This window comes from Poecile atricapillus, chromosome 17, assembly GCF_030490865.1.
Source record: "Poecile atricapillus isolate bPoeAtr1 chromosome 17, bPoeAtr1.hap1, whole genome shotgun sequence".
Lineage (NCBI taxonomy): Eukaryota > Metazoa > Chordata > Aves > Passeriformes > Paridae > Poecile > Poecile atricapillus.
This window is the reverse complement of record NC_081265.1, coordinates 5,616,337-5,632,758: the sequence shown is the minus strand read 5'-3', so window position 1 is coordinate 5,632,758 and position 16,422 is coordinate 5,616,337. Positions and strand designations below refer to the sequence as shown.

General features: G+C 37.4%; 1 protein-coding gene across 12 annotated transcripts in view; it reads right to left on the bottom strand.

Moving 5' to 3' along the window:
- The window catches only part of MBTD1 (mbt domain containing 1), a 38,233-nt gene that overhangs the window by 8,819 nt on the left and 12,992 nt on the right, over window positions 1–16,422 (bottom strand). For 9 of the 12 annotated variants that reach the window (XR_009279057.1, XM_058852496.1, XM_058852487.1 and 6 more), the window contains 10 exons: window positions 13,724–13,841; window positions 12,949–13,083; window positions 12,387–12,475; window positions 10,796–11,030; window positions 9,479–9,534; window positions 9,114–9,218; window positions 8,170–8,323; window positions 5,619–5,701; window positions 5,075–5,309; window positions 4,408–4,485 (listed from right to left, as the gene is read on the bottom strand). Coding sequence is in view for 11 of the 12 variants with exons in the window: in XM_058852496.1 (XP_058708479.1) it covers window positions 4,408–4,485; window positions 5,075–5,309; window positions 5,619–5,701; window positions 8,170–8,323; window positions 9,114–9,218; window positions 9,479–9,534; window positions 10,796–11,030; window positions 12,387–12,475; window positions 12,949–13,083; window positions 13,724–13,841 (1,288 nt within the window). In the remaining variant the exon portion in view is untranslated. The remainder of the gene's footprint in view (window positions 1–4,407; window positions 4,486–5,074; window positions 5,310–5,618; window positions 5,702–8,169; window positions 8,324–9,113; window positions 9,219–9,478; window positions 9,535–10,795; window positions 11,031–12,386; window positions 12,476–12,948; window positions 13,084–13,723; window positions 13,842–16,422) is intronic. The other 3 variants (XM_058852489.1, XM_058852491.1, XM_058852493.1) reach the window with 1 other exon arrangement.

Below are 16,422 nucleotides of genomic sequence, written 5' to 3'. Positions count from 1 at the left end.
GATCTAATGACACCTAAATTCTGACTGTGTATGTCTTTGCACTGTAGAAATGCAATGCAGGTGTAGATTTGGCATAAGAACAACTGTGCAGAAATAGATGCTCCAGAACACTCTCCCCTAAGCGAGGTTTCTCTTTGGCATCAAAGGCTCTGTTAAACACGGTATGTACGCACCAGTAGGAACACGAAGCAAAACTAAAGGGGTCCTTGAGAAGTGTGTGGAAGAGAGTAAAGGTCTTCCCTCAGGGCCTAAAGGTGGCATGTGACTTTTATCCCAGTCTGTTAATGGGTAACAGGAGTTCTGGATGTATTCCAGAGTCTACAGAGTGCTGACAGGGCAGCCTGTGCAGACTAAGGCAAGCTTGAGGGAGTAATCAAGCAAATCTGAAGTTAAATCTATCAACCCTGGCAACTGTCCTGCAGGGAGAACATCATCCAGCCTGTCTGACAGCTCCTACTGCCACAACATATTTGTTAGCAATAATTTGCTGCATTATGTTGCCAGAGACATCAGGAAAAGGGAAGAGAAAAACTACCAGATCCTCAAAGGGAATCTGTATAATTGAAGATTGTGTAAACTTTATGCAAACTATACTTAAATAAGTTCAAAATTTTAATCCACCTCAATACTACTGATTAATTTTAAGAGTTTTCTCTGCTCATTCATACAGATGCACAACTACACTGCTTCAAATATATTTTCTCAGTAATCCACAAAAGTTCAAATAATACTTTCCAAAGATATTTTCCCAGATAACTGCCTTTTTCTGATACAAAGACAAAAATGTTTATTTACAGCATAGTTATTTTCTCTGCAGAGGATAATACACAACAATGACCTATTTACATCCAATATTCCCAGATCCACATTACCATTCAGTTTTACAGAGTGCATTTTTTTAACACCCTGCAGAGCCCTCCTGGGATTCTCAGTAACCCACACCACAACCTTCTTCCTCACAAGTTCTAAACCAGCTGCAACCCTCTGCTATGACTAATTCAGTGACATGGTGCATCAGTGAGAATGGAAAGCTCTCTAACAGAAAAACTAAACCAACCAAAATTCGAAGGAAAATAAAACAGAAAAAAGAAAGAATGGATGAGTCAGCACGACACCCTGGACCATAGCTTCCCACTCTGCAGTGACACACTGCTGTGACCAGTTACCTGTTTGGAGGCTGGGACTGAACTCCTGGCTATTCCTGGGAGGCTGGAAGGCCTCAGGGGCTGTCTGTGCTGGAAGGGCTCGGTATGGAGGAGGAATCAACTCGTCATCCCCAGAGAAGCTCCTCCGCACCTCACCTGCCATGGGTGGGCTGGACAAACTGACAGGTTTCTTCCCAACTGGTATCTTCCTCTCTAAACATCAAGTCAAACTAAAATAAACGCTCGGGTTAAAGTGCATCAGGCAACTCTGTTTACTGAGAAATGGCTCTGATTGATATTCACCCATTCTCAAAAACCAGGGCCTGTACAATGGCACCACTCAGTTATTACTGGGAATATTGTTCTCAACAACCACATTGTAGTCCCTGAATTCTACAGATTACAGGTAGGACCTCAAGGGCATTTCTTAATACCATGACCCACTTATCTCATGCTCTAACAATGAAATATAAATGCAGTGAATTACTTCTGCTGCAGCTATACTGCACAGTCACATTCCTCTGCCTGGACACCCAAGATATCTTGGCTTAGTTTCAGGCTGCAGTTGTTTCAGTGTGTGTGCCTAAGAGACAGAAGGATGCATCCGGGGAAATAATCCTTTCCAGGATTATTATGTCTATCACCCCTAAAAATACACTCTCTTAATTCCCTTAGAATGGTATTTCCCATTTTTACAGGGCCTTACAAACACAAATAACCATTTCAGTGCAGAAAAAACTTCTAAAATGCCCTTGAATTATTAAGGACTGCATTAACGAAAAAATGTAATTAAAATATTTCCCACACAAAATACCATGTTTCTCTTTTATCACTAAGATGCTCCCATTCTGTGCTCAAGGCATGTTCTCTGTGGTATTGAGGGTACAAGATCTGTAACACAAATGAGTGCTTTCAGCTACATCCAAACTACGGCTGCTGATGCTTCAGCCCTATAAGCACTGTCAGGCAGACAAACAAAAGCCCAGCCCTGAAAAGGTAACTGACTATGCATATGCTAAAGATACCACCCTGCTTAAATATTCTTCTGAAAACACAACTTCAGGGTGAGCCTTTTAGAGAGATTAATGAGGCAGAATGGTGTCTACAGAATCACAGCTGTGAAAACATGGAGGTCAGATTATCATTTCAGTAACCTTATTCTGATATATACACCCAAGAGGAAGCAGACAATGCCAGCAGATATTGCATCCTTTCATTATTAATTAATTGTCCATGCTAGCAGGTTACCATTCAAAAAGTCACCTGCACAGCCTTCTGAGCAGCAGGCACACAGCACAAAACCCTACTCACTGAAACAAACCCTACTGGAAAGGGAACTGGGGGAGATTCTCAAGTATCCCCAAAAGCATTCCCAAAGTGTTTACGATGCAATCAGTTCTGCCTCCCAGCAAACACGTGTACTCCCAGTGCTCCCAGGAAGGAGGAGACATTGCAGCAGAAATCTGCATTGTTACACACAGCAGAATGACTCTGACATCCTGGGCAGTGTTGTGAGCACATGAGAAAAATGTGTGGAAATAACCCTGTCCTGATAAAACGAATCTAATTTAAGACAGAGTTTCTTGTTAATCATCTGTGTGACTTTACATGGTACATAAAAAACATGGTTGCATTATATGGTTTTCTGACTGAAATCCTTTACAAAATAACTTCCTATTTTAAGTGCTGAACAAGAAAAAGCTTCAGAAGACATTTTTAGCATTATTTCCTGTGACTCAGCACTTCTATTGCCATAACCTACTTAGAGAAAACCCATATAGGAGGCAGCTGGCTCTAACTGCTCATGACCTTGTTCTCTCACCTTCTAGCAAGTAAGAGGATTTCTTAGTATTGAGCAAACAGTCCAGAACACAATCAGAAGTTTTCCTTGCTTCCACAGGCAACATTTAACTTAGGTTAGTGAGAAATGAAGAACAAATTTCCCTAGACTAAAGCTTCCTATGGCACTAAGTAAGAGGAATTAATTTTCCAGGTTTGGGTCACACTTACTTTAAGACCGGTAGCAAGAAACCAGCAGAGGTATTAGGAAAGAGAAAAGTTAAGGAGTATGATAATCTAGGACAGCTTGCTAAACAAAATCTGCTCAGACAGTGCAGAATTACCCAAAACTAGGTACTACACACAGGTAATTAACCATAGACCCATATTTCCCTAGCTTAAAGCAACAGCACTCACAGCTTTCCATGGATATTCTCAAATCAGGAGTTTTCCAGTACCTGAATCCTATTTAAAAAATACTGCTGCAAGATTCTAAAAAGGATCTGGATTTTACTGTTTATTTTATTGTTTATTTCCTCCAACAGCAGAAAGGAAAACCAGTGCAATGTTTGAGGCACTTAACAAGAGGTTCTAAGAACTTCCCAGACACCTGTTTTATCTGTGGCACTCACCAGCCAACTTCTTTTCATGCCCAAAGATCAACACAGCAAAGGTTGTATTCCCAATGACTGGGGAAGAAGGTTCCAATTGGCCTGAATACATAGATCCATTCACAAATTCACCAGGAAGACAAGGTTTTAATTTCTCACATTAGTTCTATACAACAACAAAACATTCTAGAAACAAGACTAAATTAAGCAAGCTAATTTTATATTTTGACAATTTGATTCCAAGGGAATCAATTACTGTGGAAAGTACCTGAACACTGCAGATTCTTAAAAATATCATTACTGTGCTTTACTGTGACAAGAACAGCCACATACAGCAATGCTTTTTGCTTCTGAAAGTAATAATACAAAAGCTTAATTTACATAGATGCCTAAACCAAAAAATCTGGCAAATAAGTAACTTTTTTGTTTCAAAGAGAAGCCAGTTAGATGATAATTTAAATTTTCTACACCTCATTCTTTCTGATCCCAGCAACTTGGTTCTTTTTCCTTCACCTGTGTTACAGAGAACAGAGGGAAAACTGTTTTGATACCTGAGTATTTTGTACAAGGCAGTACAGCTACCAATATAGTACACAGCCAATATATTATTTAACTGAAATTATGTCAGAACACAAAAATATTATAACCATTGTCCATCTACAATTCATATATTATTATTATCAGCAACATCTACCCTATCACAAGTTATAAAAAATGGTTATTCTCAATGAAAAAGTTCCTTTTGTGGCATACTGCACCTTTAAGCATAACACCTATTTAGACACAAACATTTCCAAATAGAACAGGGACTTAGGTAGAGACCACAAACTTTAAAACAACAGGTAAAGTGCAAACACTATTTTGTCACCCACTTTTCTTATGTCCTTTGTACTGTTGTGATTTAGCTTTCTTCTTCTGTTTGGATGAACTTGATTGGCTATCTCTTGATGCTGCAAAAAATGAAGAATTCAAAATTCATGGTAATTATTAAAAAAAAAATTTAGAATGTGTCAAAGCTGCTACACAGCTACAGAATTTTTCCTTAGTGACATAACAAAGACAGAAACTTACTGTAGGAAACCAACTTGCATCAAACTACTTAATATGAGCTCTCTCATTACCCTTTCACTAAAAAACAGTTCTTCAAATGCATTTCATCAGTTATTATCACTTGATATGACAGGACAAGTTGTGATGTAATGAATTAGATACAGCTTCTGCACAGGCTGAGTTCCATCAAATTCAGAAACAGATACATTGGCAGTCTTAAAGCAATATAAATTCTCAGCTAGCTCCTCCAGAACTGACAAGGGGCTTTTTCCCCTGCATCAAATCAGCATCTTCTGGCATTGAAAAAAGAGTAAAAAACACCCAGAAGTACTTTCGAAATCAAAGTGGGAAAGATTAGAACTGTGAATTATAACTTCCAGGCATTAGCAAGATTTTTTTCTATTTTTGTTGTGCCTAGGAACCTAACCAGAAAAGGTTAGGAAAATGAGCCCCCATGAAATTAATTTCCATTATTGACAAAGGACTCACACTGTGGTGCTGGAGGCTGGAGCTGGTATCCAGTGAGCTGACACCATCCCACAGGATACAAATCTGGGGACTCACAATCCACCCACTGATCATATTCATCTTCCCACCCATCAAAGTGTATCCTCAGAAGCCGGTGGATAATGCGCGTCACTGTGGCCACACACACCAGGCGAGGCTCCATCAGATCTACAGCCTCCAGTTTCATGCCAACATGAAACCCATGGTTTGGAACTTCCTGGAGAAGCAAAGAAGGCAAACATCAGTAAAAAGACATTTTCTTTAAGATAGTTTAAGCACAATGCTGAAATGGAGATTTCAATCAACTTAATATAGGAAAAACCAAGAATCATTGATGAGGTTTCCTGTACCTCTGCATTTGAAATCTCTGATTTCAGAGATATCAACCTTTGTTTACTCAAATGATTCTTAACGTTAAAAGTTTTAGTTTTTCAAAATTGTATTTAACAAATGGTTCCATCCCATGCACTATGCAAAAATGTCAAGAAAATACTAATTCTAGTACAAATACGTGTAAGTTCATTACCTTATTGAAGAGCTTTACTGGTGCTGCTATTGAGTCAGTTTCCCTGAGGTAGTCAAACCATTTAAAAGGGAGTTTTGCATAACCTGTGAATTTTAAACAACATTTTCATACATCAACTGCAAACTTCATGAGTAAGGACAATAGCAAAAATAGCATACTGGGAGTGTGTTACAGCTAAAGACAACAAAAGTCAAACATTAGTATCAGAAACTTCCACTCTCTGAGCTTTGATCTAAGGGACAAAGAGCCACCTGGACATTGCCCATTTGCAACAAACAAGAAGAATGAAGTACTAGGTAACATAAAAGGTATCATTTAAGTTACGATTAATCACTTAAATTGGAAGTTTTTTGTCCATGAAGATTCTTATCTCTACAAATGCCCTACACAAATGACCCAGGACAGATCATAGAATTACGAACATCCAGTTTCTTCCCTGTGGGGAAATAGCTCCACTATTGAAACACTTAAATTGTCAGGAACAAAATGGTAAGAATAAACATGGATATTTTAAAAGTTTAATAAGGGCAAAAATAGCAGTAATACGTAATACGGAAAATTAGAGGATTTTTTTAAAGCTATTATAAAGGGAAGAAAATGATCTCTCAAAAATATATGTAGCTGCTACTGAATATCAGGAATAATAAAATAATAAAACACAGGAATATCTCTTCCTTTGGGCAACTTCAATAACTGCTTAAACTAGTAATTCTCTAATTCTAGCCAGAGCAACAACAGCCTGAAGGATATTTCTGCAGCAGTGTGCAGTGAATCCTGAAAATTTGCAGTGCATTGGGCATGGCATGGGAGCTACAGGAGAGCTCTGGATCTCACCTCTGTGGGGGCAGAGGGCTGCCACACTCAGTACCCACAGCCCAAAATTCAATCCCATCCCTCAAAATGCCCAAGCACCTTCATCTTCTACTGATTTCAGCATGGGATGAAGATGTTTGGGAGGAATGAGCTTTGCAAAGTCCAGTGATTTCACAGTAACTGAAGTTATCCACAATGGACTTGGATAAGAGTGCAACTTGGATAAGTGCTCACACTGGCTATGGAATAACTCCTTGAACAAAGGCAGCTGAAGTGTTAATAAGGGCAATACTGTATCAGTTCTGCATATTAATGCTTTCCTTAATGTAACATTCCTCTGCTACACCAATATATTTGTACTCAAGTTCATCACACACAGGAAATGTGCATGTGGGCTCTGTCAGACCAGGCAGAATTAAGAAACTGTCCATTTTCCAGCCCATAATTTGGAAAGCAAAATACCCTCCACGTTAGAGCTAAGGAGCTTTGATCACTTTGATCCTATTAAAAATGCTAATGCGCATTATACTCTGTATTTTACTGCTACTAATTCCTCTTCCAAATGAGTTTTAGATTATTGCATGTGTGATTTATAGTCACCTCTCACTGATGACACAGGACTTACGAAAAACTGCACTAAAAGGGAGAATGTACATGGAGGTAAAGTATTAGGTTGCCATGATACAAGAAACACTAAGTATCATAAATGTGCTAACAGCAAAATCCACATTCTGAAAGTAGTGTTTCAAGGGCAAAGAGGTAGTCTCATCACCAAAGGCAAGTTTTTCTCTTATTCTGTCTCATCAGTTTCATATATGTATTTCTAAATTGATTGGTATGTATTGATATTGATATACAAGCATTTCCTCCCATAAAAACTTCTATTGGAAGAGTCTCTGCACCTCAGTTTTTTGAGGGATGCTGGTGCCCATTAATTTCTAGGCAATAAATTCACTAAATGAGCTGACTGAAAAATAAAACTAAATGTGTACAACTGCACTTTCCACACAATCTACGGTGACAGAGTTGTCATTGTACAACAACAAAAATAATATGAAATTACTTTCTTCATGTTGCATTGCATTGTAGTTATTACCTAGAAAGAGAATTCATTAAATACAAGTAGAAGCCTGCAAGAATGAGAATGGAGGGAAAAAGCCATAGAAAATTGTCATCTGCTGCTACACAGCTATGATCCTCTTAAAAAATACCAGACCAAGGCAAAAAATGGGAAAAGGGAGGCAGTCTTCTGTAGGCACATGTGCTTGTGAACAGACAGCTTTTCCTCACAGAGGAAATTCAGTGTACACATTCAGTGTACAGTTCTAAAGCTCAATTTTGTGCACAGACTTCCAAAAATTGATTGGTAAAATCATGAATTAGCCTGAGATTCTTTACAATGTTCATTAATTGTTTTGGTGGCCAGGACTTCCCAAACAGTGACAGTTTCTGAATAGCCCTTTTAGTGACTCCCATACTTCCCATTGATTTAGTGGAATCCTCGATTTCTGACAGAAAATGCAAATTATTTCAGCCAATAATCAATCTTACTTTTTCTAAATGAAGACTTGGCAACCTCTGGTTTAGACTACTTCAAAGTAAAGTTGCTGTATTTGTTTCAGACTTGAGAAAGTCCTAAGAAGAGACCTGAATTTTGTAGGCTGAGTTAAGAAACAGAGCATATGGCACATACAGTATCACTGAGCAATATTCACAATAAAAGGCGTCAGAGTGCTACCTGTACCTCTGGGTGGAGTTAGTTCAATCATGTTAATTTCACAGAAACCAACAGGGAAAATAGAAGGGGAAGTGGCATGGTAACAAAACCAATCAGACCCATCTGCTGCTTCTGAGCCATCAATCCCAATCATAAGATAGCCATCTGCTAACACCTTGGTAAAGAAAAACAAAATTCCACATTAAATACCTTCAGTTGGGTGAGAAAGCTAGAAAGCAAGCATGCCATGTTTCAAGAGTGAAAGCAACTCAATAATAATTGAAACACACTTAGAAGGACATTCAATTATAACAAAAACCCTCCAAATCACACGTGTCTCCAGGACAACTGGTACATGTACCTTTGACAACCACCAAGTCATGAGATCAACATTTCCTTTTTCTGGTCTCCAGTTTATTTTTCTTGTGAACATCAGTTCTACTTCTAAAGCTTTATAACTCAGTCTATTCTTCAGCTTGCAAAGATATTCAATACACCATTACTCAAAATCATAACCATATTCCTCCTCACTAGAAGGGTTAAACAATTCAGATAAGCTGCTTTTTACATTTTCTCTTTTAAAGCAGATTTCACATGGATTGGCTCCCTTTCAATCAAGCTAAGAAAGAAGGACAGCCTTAAAATATCTTCAGAGACTTCTGCAAGATGAGGTTTGGTTTTGAACAGTTGCAAAACACTTGGTATAATTAGCAGAATATTTTCCTGCAAATTCATTTCACAAATACATTCTAATTAAAGGTAAGGCTGAATTTCCAGAGATTAAAGTCAAATTTATATGAGCATATTTTCATAGCAGTTGTATATAAACAATTGACAGACATATCCCATTCACTGTGTGAATGAACTCCACTAATTTTGGTTTTGAGCCTTTTGTTTCAAGACTGAATAAAGGTTAGGGAAAAAGGATTCCTCTGTGCCTCCCCAAAAGACATCCCCACTCTTACCTTTCTGATAGTTGCCACACATATTGCTGAAAGGTTTAGGGGGTCTATAGCTTCCAATTTCATTCCTTCTTTAAACCACTCTCCAGCTGCATCAACCTCTTTTACCTAAAGAATTACAGAACAGCAGCAGAAACAAAGAAATTTAGTGAGCCTGGAACAAAACATACCCCACACTTGCAAAGCAATAGGCTGAAATATCTGTCCTATCACCTCTGCTTATTCAAGGAGGTATAAAAGCAGAAATAAAAGCAGAAATGATTATGCTGGGCCAGGATGTCAACAGAATTTCAGGTCTGGTTTACACACAACAGGAACTAAAGGCCCTTAATCAAGTCTGTGAAGAGTGCACTAGCTACTGAACTCACCTTCATAAATAAGTGTGGGGGTGCATCAAAATGTCCATCCTGTTTCTTTGTAATATCTACAAGGAATAATAATAATACTATAATATTGTTCAGAAGTTTTGTTCACAGAGCAAATATATTTTTCTGAATATATTAACCAATACCACACAATCCCTGCTGTGGAAGATGCAGTTTATAGCAACACTACCACAAAAATCAGGAGGACATAATCCATCCATTTTCCTTGCTGACTTCAATCTGAGTTGCATCTATAACACAAACATCATTTATGGATAAAACCCAATATCCAGTATTTAGAGGACCACTTGATTATGTCACAAAATTGATAAAAAATATTACATAAAAGCTTTTGCAAAAAATTGGCAGGTAAACAATTTTGCACTATGCCATGACAGAAAATTACATTTATAAATACCTATTTTTTGTAATTACATATAACAATTTTTAATACTATGCATATGTGTATTTATATGTACCTGTATCTATCTACTTATAAATGGTTTTAGTGGAAGTTGAAGCATTAGGAAAACTGAAGGCCATTCCCTGAAGGGAAGCCCTGTGGAATGCTTTACAGAAATTGTCTCTGACAAGGGATACCAGTTCAAAGAAACAGAGAAATAATTTAAAAAACAGACTTTTTGTTGTTGTTGTTTAAAAGCCTTAACTATTTCAAATTACAGTTGTTTTTGTATTTTAGGTACAAAAGCCTTAACTGTCTCTTCTATCAGATTGTCACTTCACTTTCCCAACCCATTCCCTAAAGCACTCTAAATCATGTAAATACTGCAATAAAAAATATTAGAGTCTTCAAACTTGCAAGTAAATAGAAATTCTTAATCTACTAAGATACTTGTCCACATTGTATTGTACAAAACAAGGAGTTAGATGTGAAGAAACTAGGAGTCTGTGGAACAGGGCTGTAATTCCAGACATCAGCATGAAAAGTGAAGTTTACCATGCTTGAATTGTGCAGTTAAAGGTTTTTCTGCCTACAGTTTGCTGATCTGTTTAACATTCAATTTTCTAAACACTAGAAATCAATCTAAATATTATTGTGGCTTTTCCACCATTACATATATTAATTATAATTTTAACTTAAATTCCTGAGTGTAATAAAATTGGTAAAACCCCTGGGCCACATTACACAACATTTTAAAATATAATTTTTCAAGGTAGTTTGATTAATTATATAAAGCAATAGAACTGCTAAAGCCAGACTCCTCCCAGCCAACACTGCCCACAAAACACCTCTATGAAACCAGTAATATATTATTGGTTATATAATGATATATTATCTATAACCCAAATGAAACTTACCAGATCTTTTGAATCTGTGTCCTATACTTCGAGACCAGCCAATATGATGAATGAGTGGGCTGTACATATGGCACCAGAAGTCATCAGTTTTGTCCTCACTCTCCTCATACACCAACCTCAGGCGGCCCCCAATGACACTTTCCACCACTGCCACCCTTGTCCGGCAGAGGTGGGTCTTGTCCACTACTTCTACCCTCATGGAAGTTTTGAATGGGTACTGCATACTCTCAGACACCTTGAAGCAACACAAAACACTCCTGTAAGAATGTTCCTGCTAATGAAACCCCTACCATGTAAGAATATCCTCTCCTTTTCCTGTTTTGGAATATGTTTCCAATTTTTTGGAATATGTTTCTGTCTACTAAAGTATTGACACACTCATATTTAACAGAAGTACTTGTTAATCAACCTGGAGAAATGACACAAATTATTTCTCTTCTATTTCATTGTAACCAAATATTTTAGAAAACTAAGAATAGATCTTACAATGCTTTAATTGCTTCAAGGTCATCCCTTAAGATGAGCTACAATTCTCACATAAGTTCAGGGAATTTTCCACTGGCATAATGGAAGTTTGTTCAGTTGTTAACAATGGGTGAAGTTCCCTTGAGAAACAACTTTGAAGAGAAAAACCTCAAGATTTTTTGTTCTTGCTTCATCATCCACTCAAAATACAGCATTTTAAAAACAGGATTAAAATACTTCATTTTAAGGCATGGAAAACAAACCTTCAACATAATTAAAGCTGGCCATTTGCGAAAGTATTTCTTCAAAATACACAAAAGAGAGGAAACAGATGTTAATCTGCTTTGTGAAAATAGTCTGTGTTTAAAAATCAGTATCTGTCACTTGCCATTTTCATTACCAACTCCCCAAAGGACTGAGATCTTGCCAGTTTAATTTGGCTTATAACTGAGCCAATTTTAAAATAAAAATTTACAACTGCAGAAAGGCTTTTGGTTGTTTTTTAAACATTATATGCAGTGTAAAACAACCAGTTAAATCTCATATTTCTGCTAAGAACTATATGCACCATCATCTCACAATATTGGTAAATAAACTTATAGCACACTATACAGCAGCTGCCACACCTGAAGCCACATGACTAAGACAGAAAGAAACCCAGTCCAGAGAAGGAAAAAACCAGTAAGATGTAAAAGTATGATCTTTATTCCTTCTACATCTATACTATATTAACATATTCTGTTCAGTTTCTCGTATTAGTGCATGATAAAAATCATTCCTGAATTAGAAAAATCAGTTTCCATTTTTCTTACATATTACAGGGTAACTCATGAGCACTTCTGGGTTTTCTGTGGATTTTTTAAATGGGGTATTTCAAAATTAAAATAGACTAACTATTTTTAATAGAAAGCTATTCTTTCTAGAGTAAACAGTTTTCCAAATACATACTGACCAAGTGTGGCCATAACTGGAGATGGGATTCCAAGGAAAACTGTATCTAAGGGAAGAAACTACTCTATCTCCTTCACTGCAAGAGGAGCTAATGTGCCACTATAAAATATTTCATTTCTTCACACTGTACTTCAGTTTTCTTTACAGAACATCATTGATATTGTATCAGCCTTACCTTCTGAGAAAAGTCAGGAGGAAGTGTTTTGGCACCAGTAAGTCGTTTCACTAGAAAAGCTTTCCAGTTTGTGTATTTGTGTTGGATGGCTGTTACAAATGAAGGGTTAAAAATAAGCCACTGATTTTTTATTGTGGTCATTAGAGACAATATTAGAGCCTGGAATATGTAAACAAGAAATCCCAGATGACTATTAAAAGGCCTGGATGACAATAATAACAAAAAGCCTCTTCAGAGAATGAATGCTACCCAAGAATAAGTTTATGGGCCAGGGTAAAGAATTTAATAACCAAGCATAAATAAAATCAGTGCATATTCTCATCATTGATTAGCCAACTGCTCCCACCCTGATCTTAAAAGCTTTGAGTCACATCAGATGGGCTACTCCAAGAAACACTTTCAGCATCAGCCAAGCTCTTATTTTTCCAAAAGTTAAAATTATTAATATATAAGCATTGCAAGAGTTGTTAGGATAAAAGAATACATTGATATCTGGACCATGAGCAAATTTAATTTAATAAAGAGACCTTGAAATCAATAAATAAGGCTACTATTTACATACTTCGAGGAGGAACTAAGGGCTTCCCACTGGTTGCACACCAACCAACTGGGTGGATGTCAGACCCACAAATGTTGCACCAGAAGTCAAGACTTGAATCATTTTCAAAGCCTTCATATCTCAGCAGAGCATTGTAGCCTGAAAGAAAGCATTTAAAAAAAATACAAGAATGAAATAAGACTATAAAGTATGTATGAGTATTTCTTGACTAATCATCATGCATATTACATTGATTTTCTAAATGTAATTTTTAATCGCAAGGTTTTTTTTGGCACATTTCTGGATGCTATTAATGCACAGAATGGATTGCTTTGATAAATGTGCATGTATTATCTTGTAAGACAATTTAAATAAAATTAAAATTCTTAAACTATAAACCTTCAGAAGTTGTACATAAGAGGACAAAATTAATTACGTGCAGTATCAGCTTTTTCGTATCTTAGATCTGTGACCTTGAATTTCTAACTTTTTACCAATACATGTGATTCATATAATGAGGCTTCTTGAAAGCTCTTGAACAGCCTCCTATCTGCTCTGCACTGCTCTTACTGCACTCTGGGGCAATATTAAAAATACCAAACCAAGGATCGACATTCTCAAGAATCACAGTCATCAGTGTGGAACAGTGACAGCACTACAATGTGTAACAACCTACAGACACAGCTCTGCCAGCCTGACCAGTGTCAGCCTTACACTCACCAGGTGATCACAGACTGAAGTACTTCATCACTTCACACACTTCTTTTGATAATTTTAATTTCAATTAAAACACATTTACCTGCTAATTTTACAATTCCAGCTATCCAGAAGACTTTGGTAGGTAGGCTGCAGTCAGTGTTTGGAACCTCCACTCGCACTCCTTCTGCAATATCACCCCAGCAAGTCCCCATGGGTGCCTGTCAAGGTTGGGGTTAAAAAGTCATCAGCTCACCATATGAAAATATTTCTTTTGTAATCTCAGTGATCTACAAGCAACTTAAAAAGACAAAACATTCAATATACATATAATATATGGTTAGAAACCATTGTTTCTATGAGAACCTACTTCGATTTTGATTTGATGACTATGTGTAATACTGTAATGGTATCTAATTATTCTTGTGTATTTACTGAAAAAAACCTATAGCATTCCAAGTTTAAATAGCAGTTAAGCACAAGCACAAATTGTACATTCTCAAAGATCAGTTTTATTCTATGATATTTCAATTAGGAAGAAACTACTGATGTTAGTAAGAATGGTGGAAATTGCTATGCAATTCTACTTGCAAGAAAATCATGGTACCTGTAGCATAGACATCAAAACCTTTAAATTCTGCAAGTTAGGCATGCTGCTGGAAGAATGCCTAATTTTTTTTGTTTTTTAATCTATTCGTATGATTTATTATGGTGGGGTTGATTACCCACTGGTTCACATCCTCTCAGAGGAACAGGCTTTCACATCACCTGCAAGTGATCACTCCATGAAGCAGGCAAAAAGAACAGAAGGCTCTGAGTGGCACCTTTTTAATGAACACCAGAAGGAAAGGCACAGCAAGATCCCTCACACTGTCCCATGTGAGGTATATGTTAGGAACAAGAAGGAATATCCACCTGATGAACTCATAAGGGTTTCCAGAAGCTGGTGATAGAAATCACATTTAGTTTGCTATCTCCAGAAGAACATTTTGTTGAACAGAGCATCATGAAATGCCAGTCAAAGATGGTATTGTAGATACCAGAAATGCACAGTGATGAAGAACCTAAATTCTTAACAGTAACTCAACTGAATTTATGTTGGTAACAAGCTAGAAAATTTCTCATTCTGCATTAAACTTGAGACTACCCAGGAGAGAAGGATTCATATTTTGGGTGTTTTATAACAATAGTCATATTCATTCTGAGAAAAATAAATTGGTATCAGTTCAGAGATTACCCAGCTATCACTGGGGCAACTGAAGGAGGGATCCTCTGGCTCTGCAGTGTCTCATTTACAAAGCTCTTTGCAAAGCCAGAGAACTGAACTGGTCCTTGGGAATAGCCTCCAACTGCAGAGATACTTTGCTGAGAGCTACAAGTGAAGAAATCTGCATCAATCCTGAGTAACTGGAAATGACAATATTGGAATTTTGCTGGCAATCAAAGCTATTGCCACGAGCATCACTAGAAGCCGAGTTTATCTTAAATAAGGGAAAGACTTCATTAGTTCAAGTATTTCATATTATACAAAACTTAAAACTAGTTTCAACTCTTAAAGAAAATATAAGTATGCCAGTTTTTATTCTTGAAGCCTGGTCTCTTCATATTCTGCTATGTCCCATCTACACCAGTCTAGACCACCGAGCTCTCTTCTGCCAACTGGCAGCCTGAGAAAAATCCAACTGAAAAGACAATGGCTTATTTTCACACACAAAACATGCAGATACAACTTAAGTCCCATCCCATACTCACTACCCTCTCTAGATTGACATGTGTAGGTTTTTGAATTGAATTGGAAAATAAACTTAACCAAACTGCATATTTTAGCAAACCTTGTTGCCTGTCTAGAGATACAGATGAGGCCAAACAATCAAAAATAACAATGCTGAATAATTTCATAATCCAGCTGCACTCAACTGAAGTACATTTTACCACCTGCTCATCTACTCAGTTGATTCAGAGAGAATAGCATATCAGAACAACACTTCTGACATCAACCTATAATGGAAATTTCATTCCAAGAGCATGGATTGGTATAGACGGAAATAGCAGAAAGTTAAATTTGTCCTTGTCTGTGAAAACATTGGTTCTGCTAGTTCTCCTACACCAATCCATATGGCTCACCCTTTCAAGAAGGAAGCCATCCTGTGCAGCATCACTGCTGAAATGTCAGACAGTGGTACTGTCCTGAGGGGTGGTTTACAGCACACCTGTTACACTGCACCATCTTAGTCTCCTTCACTCATTAGGGATATTCTTAAGGCAGGAAGACCTGGATAAACCAGTGCTGTGACAGCTGTCTTCCTTCATCTCTCCTCTGTCTGATCTGATTAATCAATCAGTGTTTGAAGAGTGCTTTTAAAAACTCAAAACACCACTAGAGAAGTGTTAAATCTTACTTATCTGCTGGCTGGAAGGTGACTGCAGTCTGGATTGGCATAGTGTGAACTAGCAGAACCATCATTTACAGGTAAGAACAAATTTACCTTTCAGACTCATGATGAAGAGATCCACTTCACATCACTCCCAAACAAGGAAGAGCTGGTTCCTGGCTTCCTTCTCCGGGACATGACCTGGGAGGGGTCTATCTGTGAGCACCAAGGGCCTTCTCTGCAAGGTAAGGTGCAATCAGGAAGGGCCTGTTTGACAGGAGCACCTAAAGGCCAAGTATTCCCACATATGCACCTGAATGAAGAGCTCACATGACTTAAATAAGCGGCCTCTAAAGGTTTTGGATGGCATCAACACTGCCATGATTCCAGACTTTAAATCAGGATTTTAATGGCAAATCCTGATGGTGAT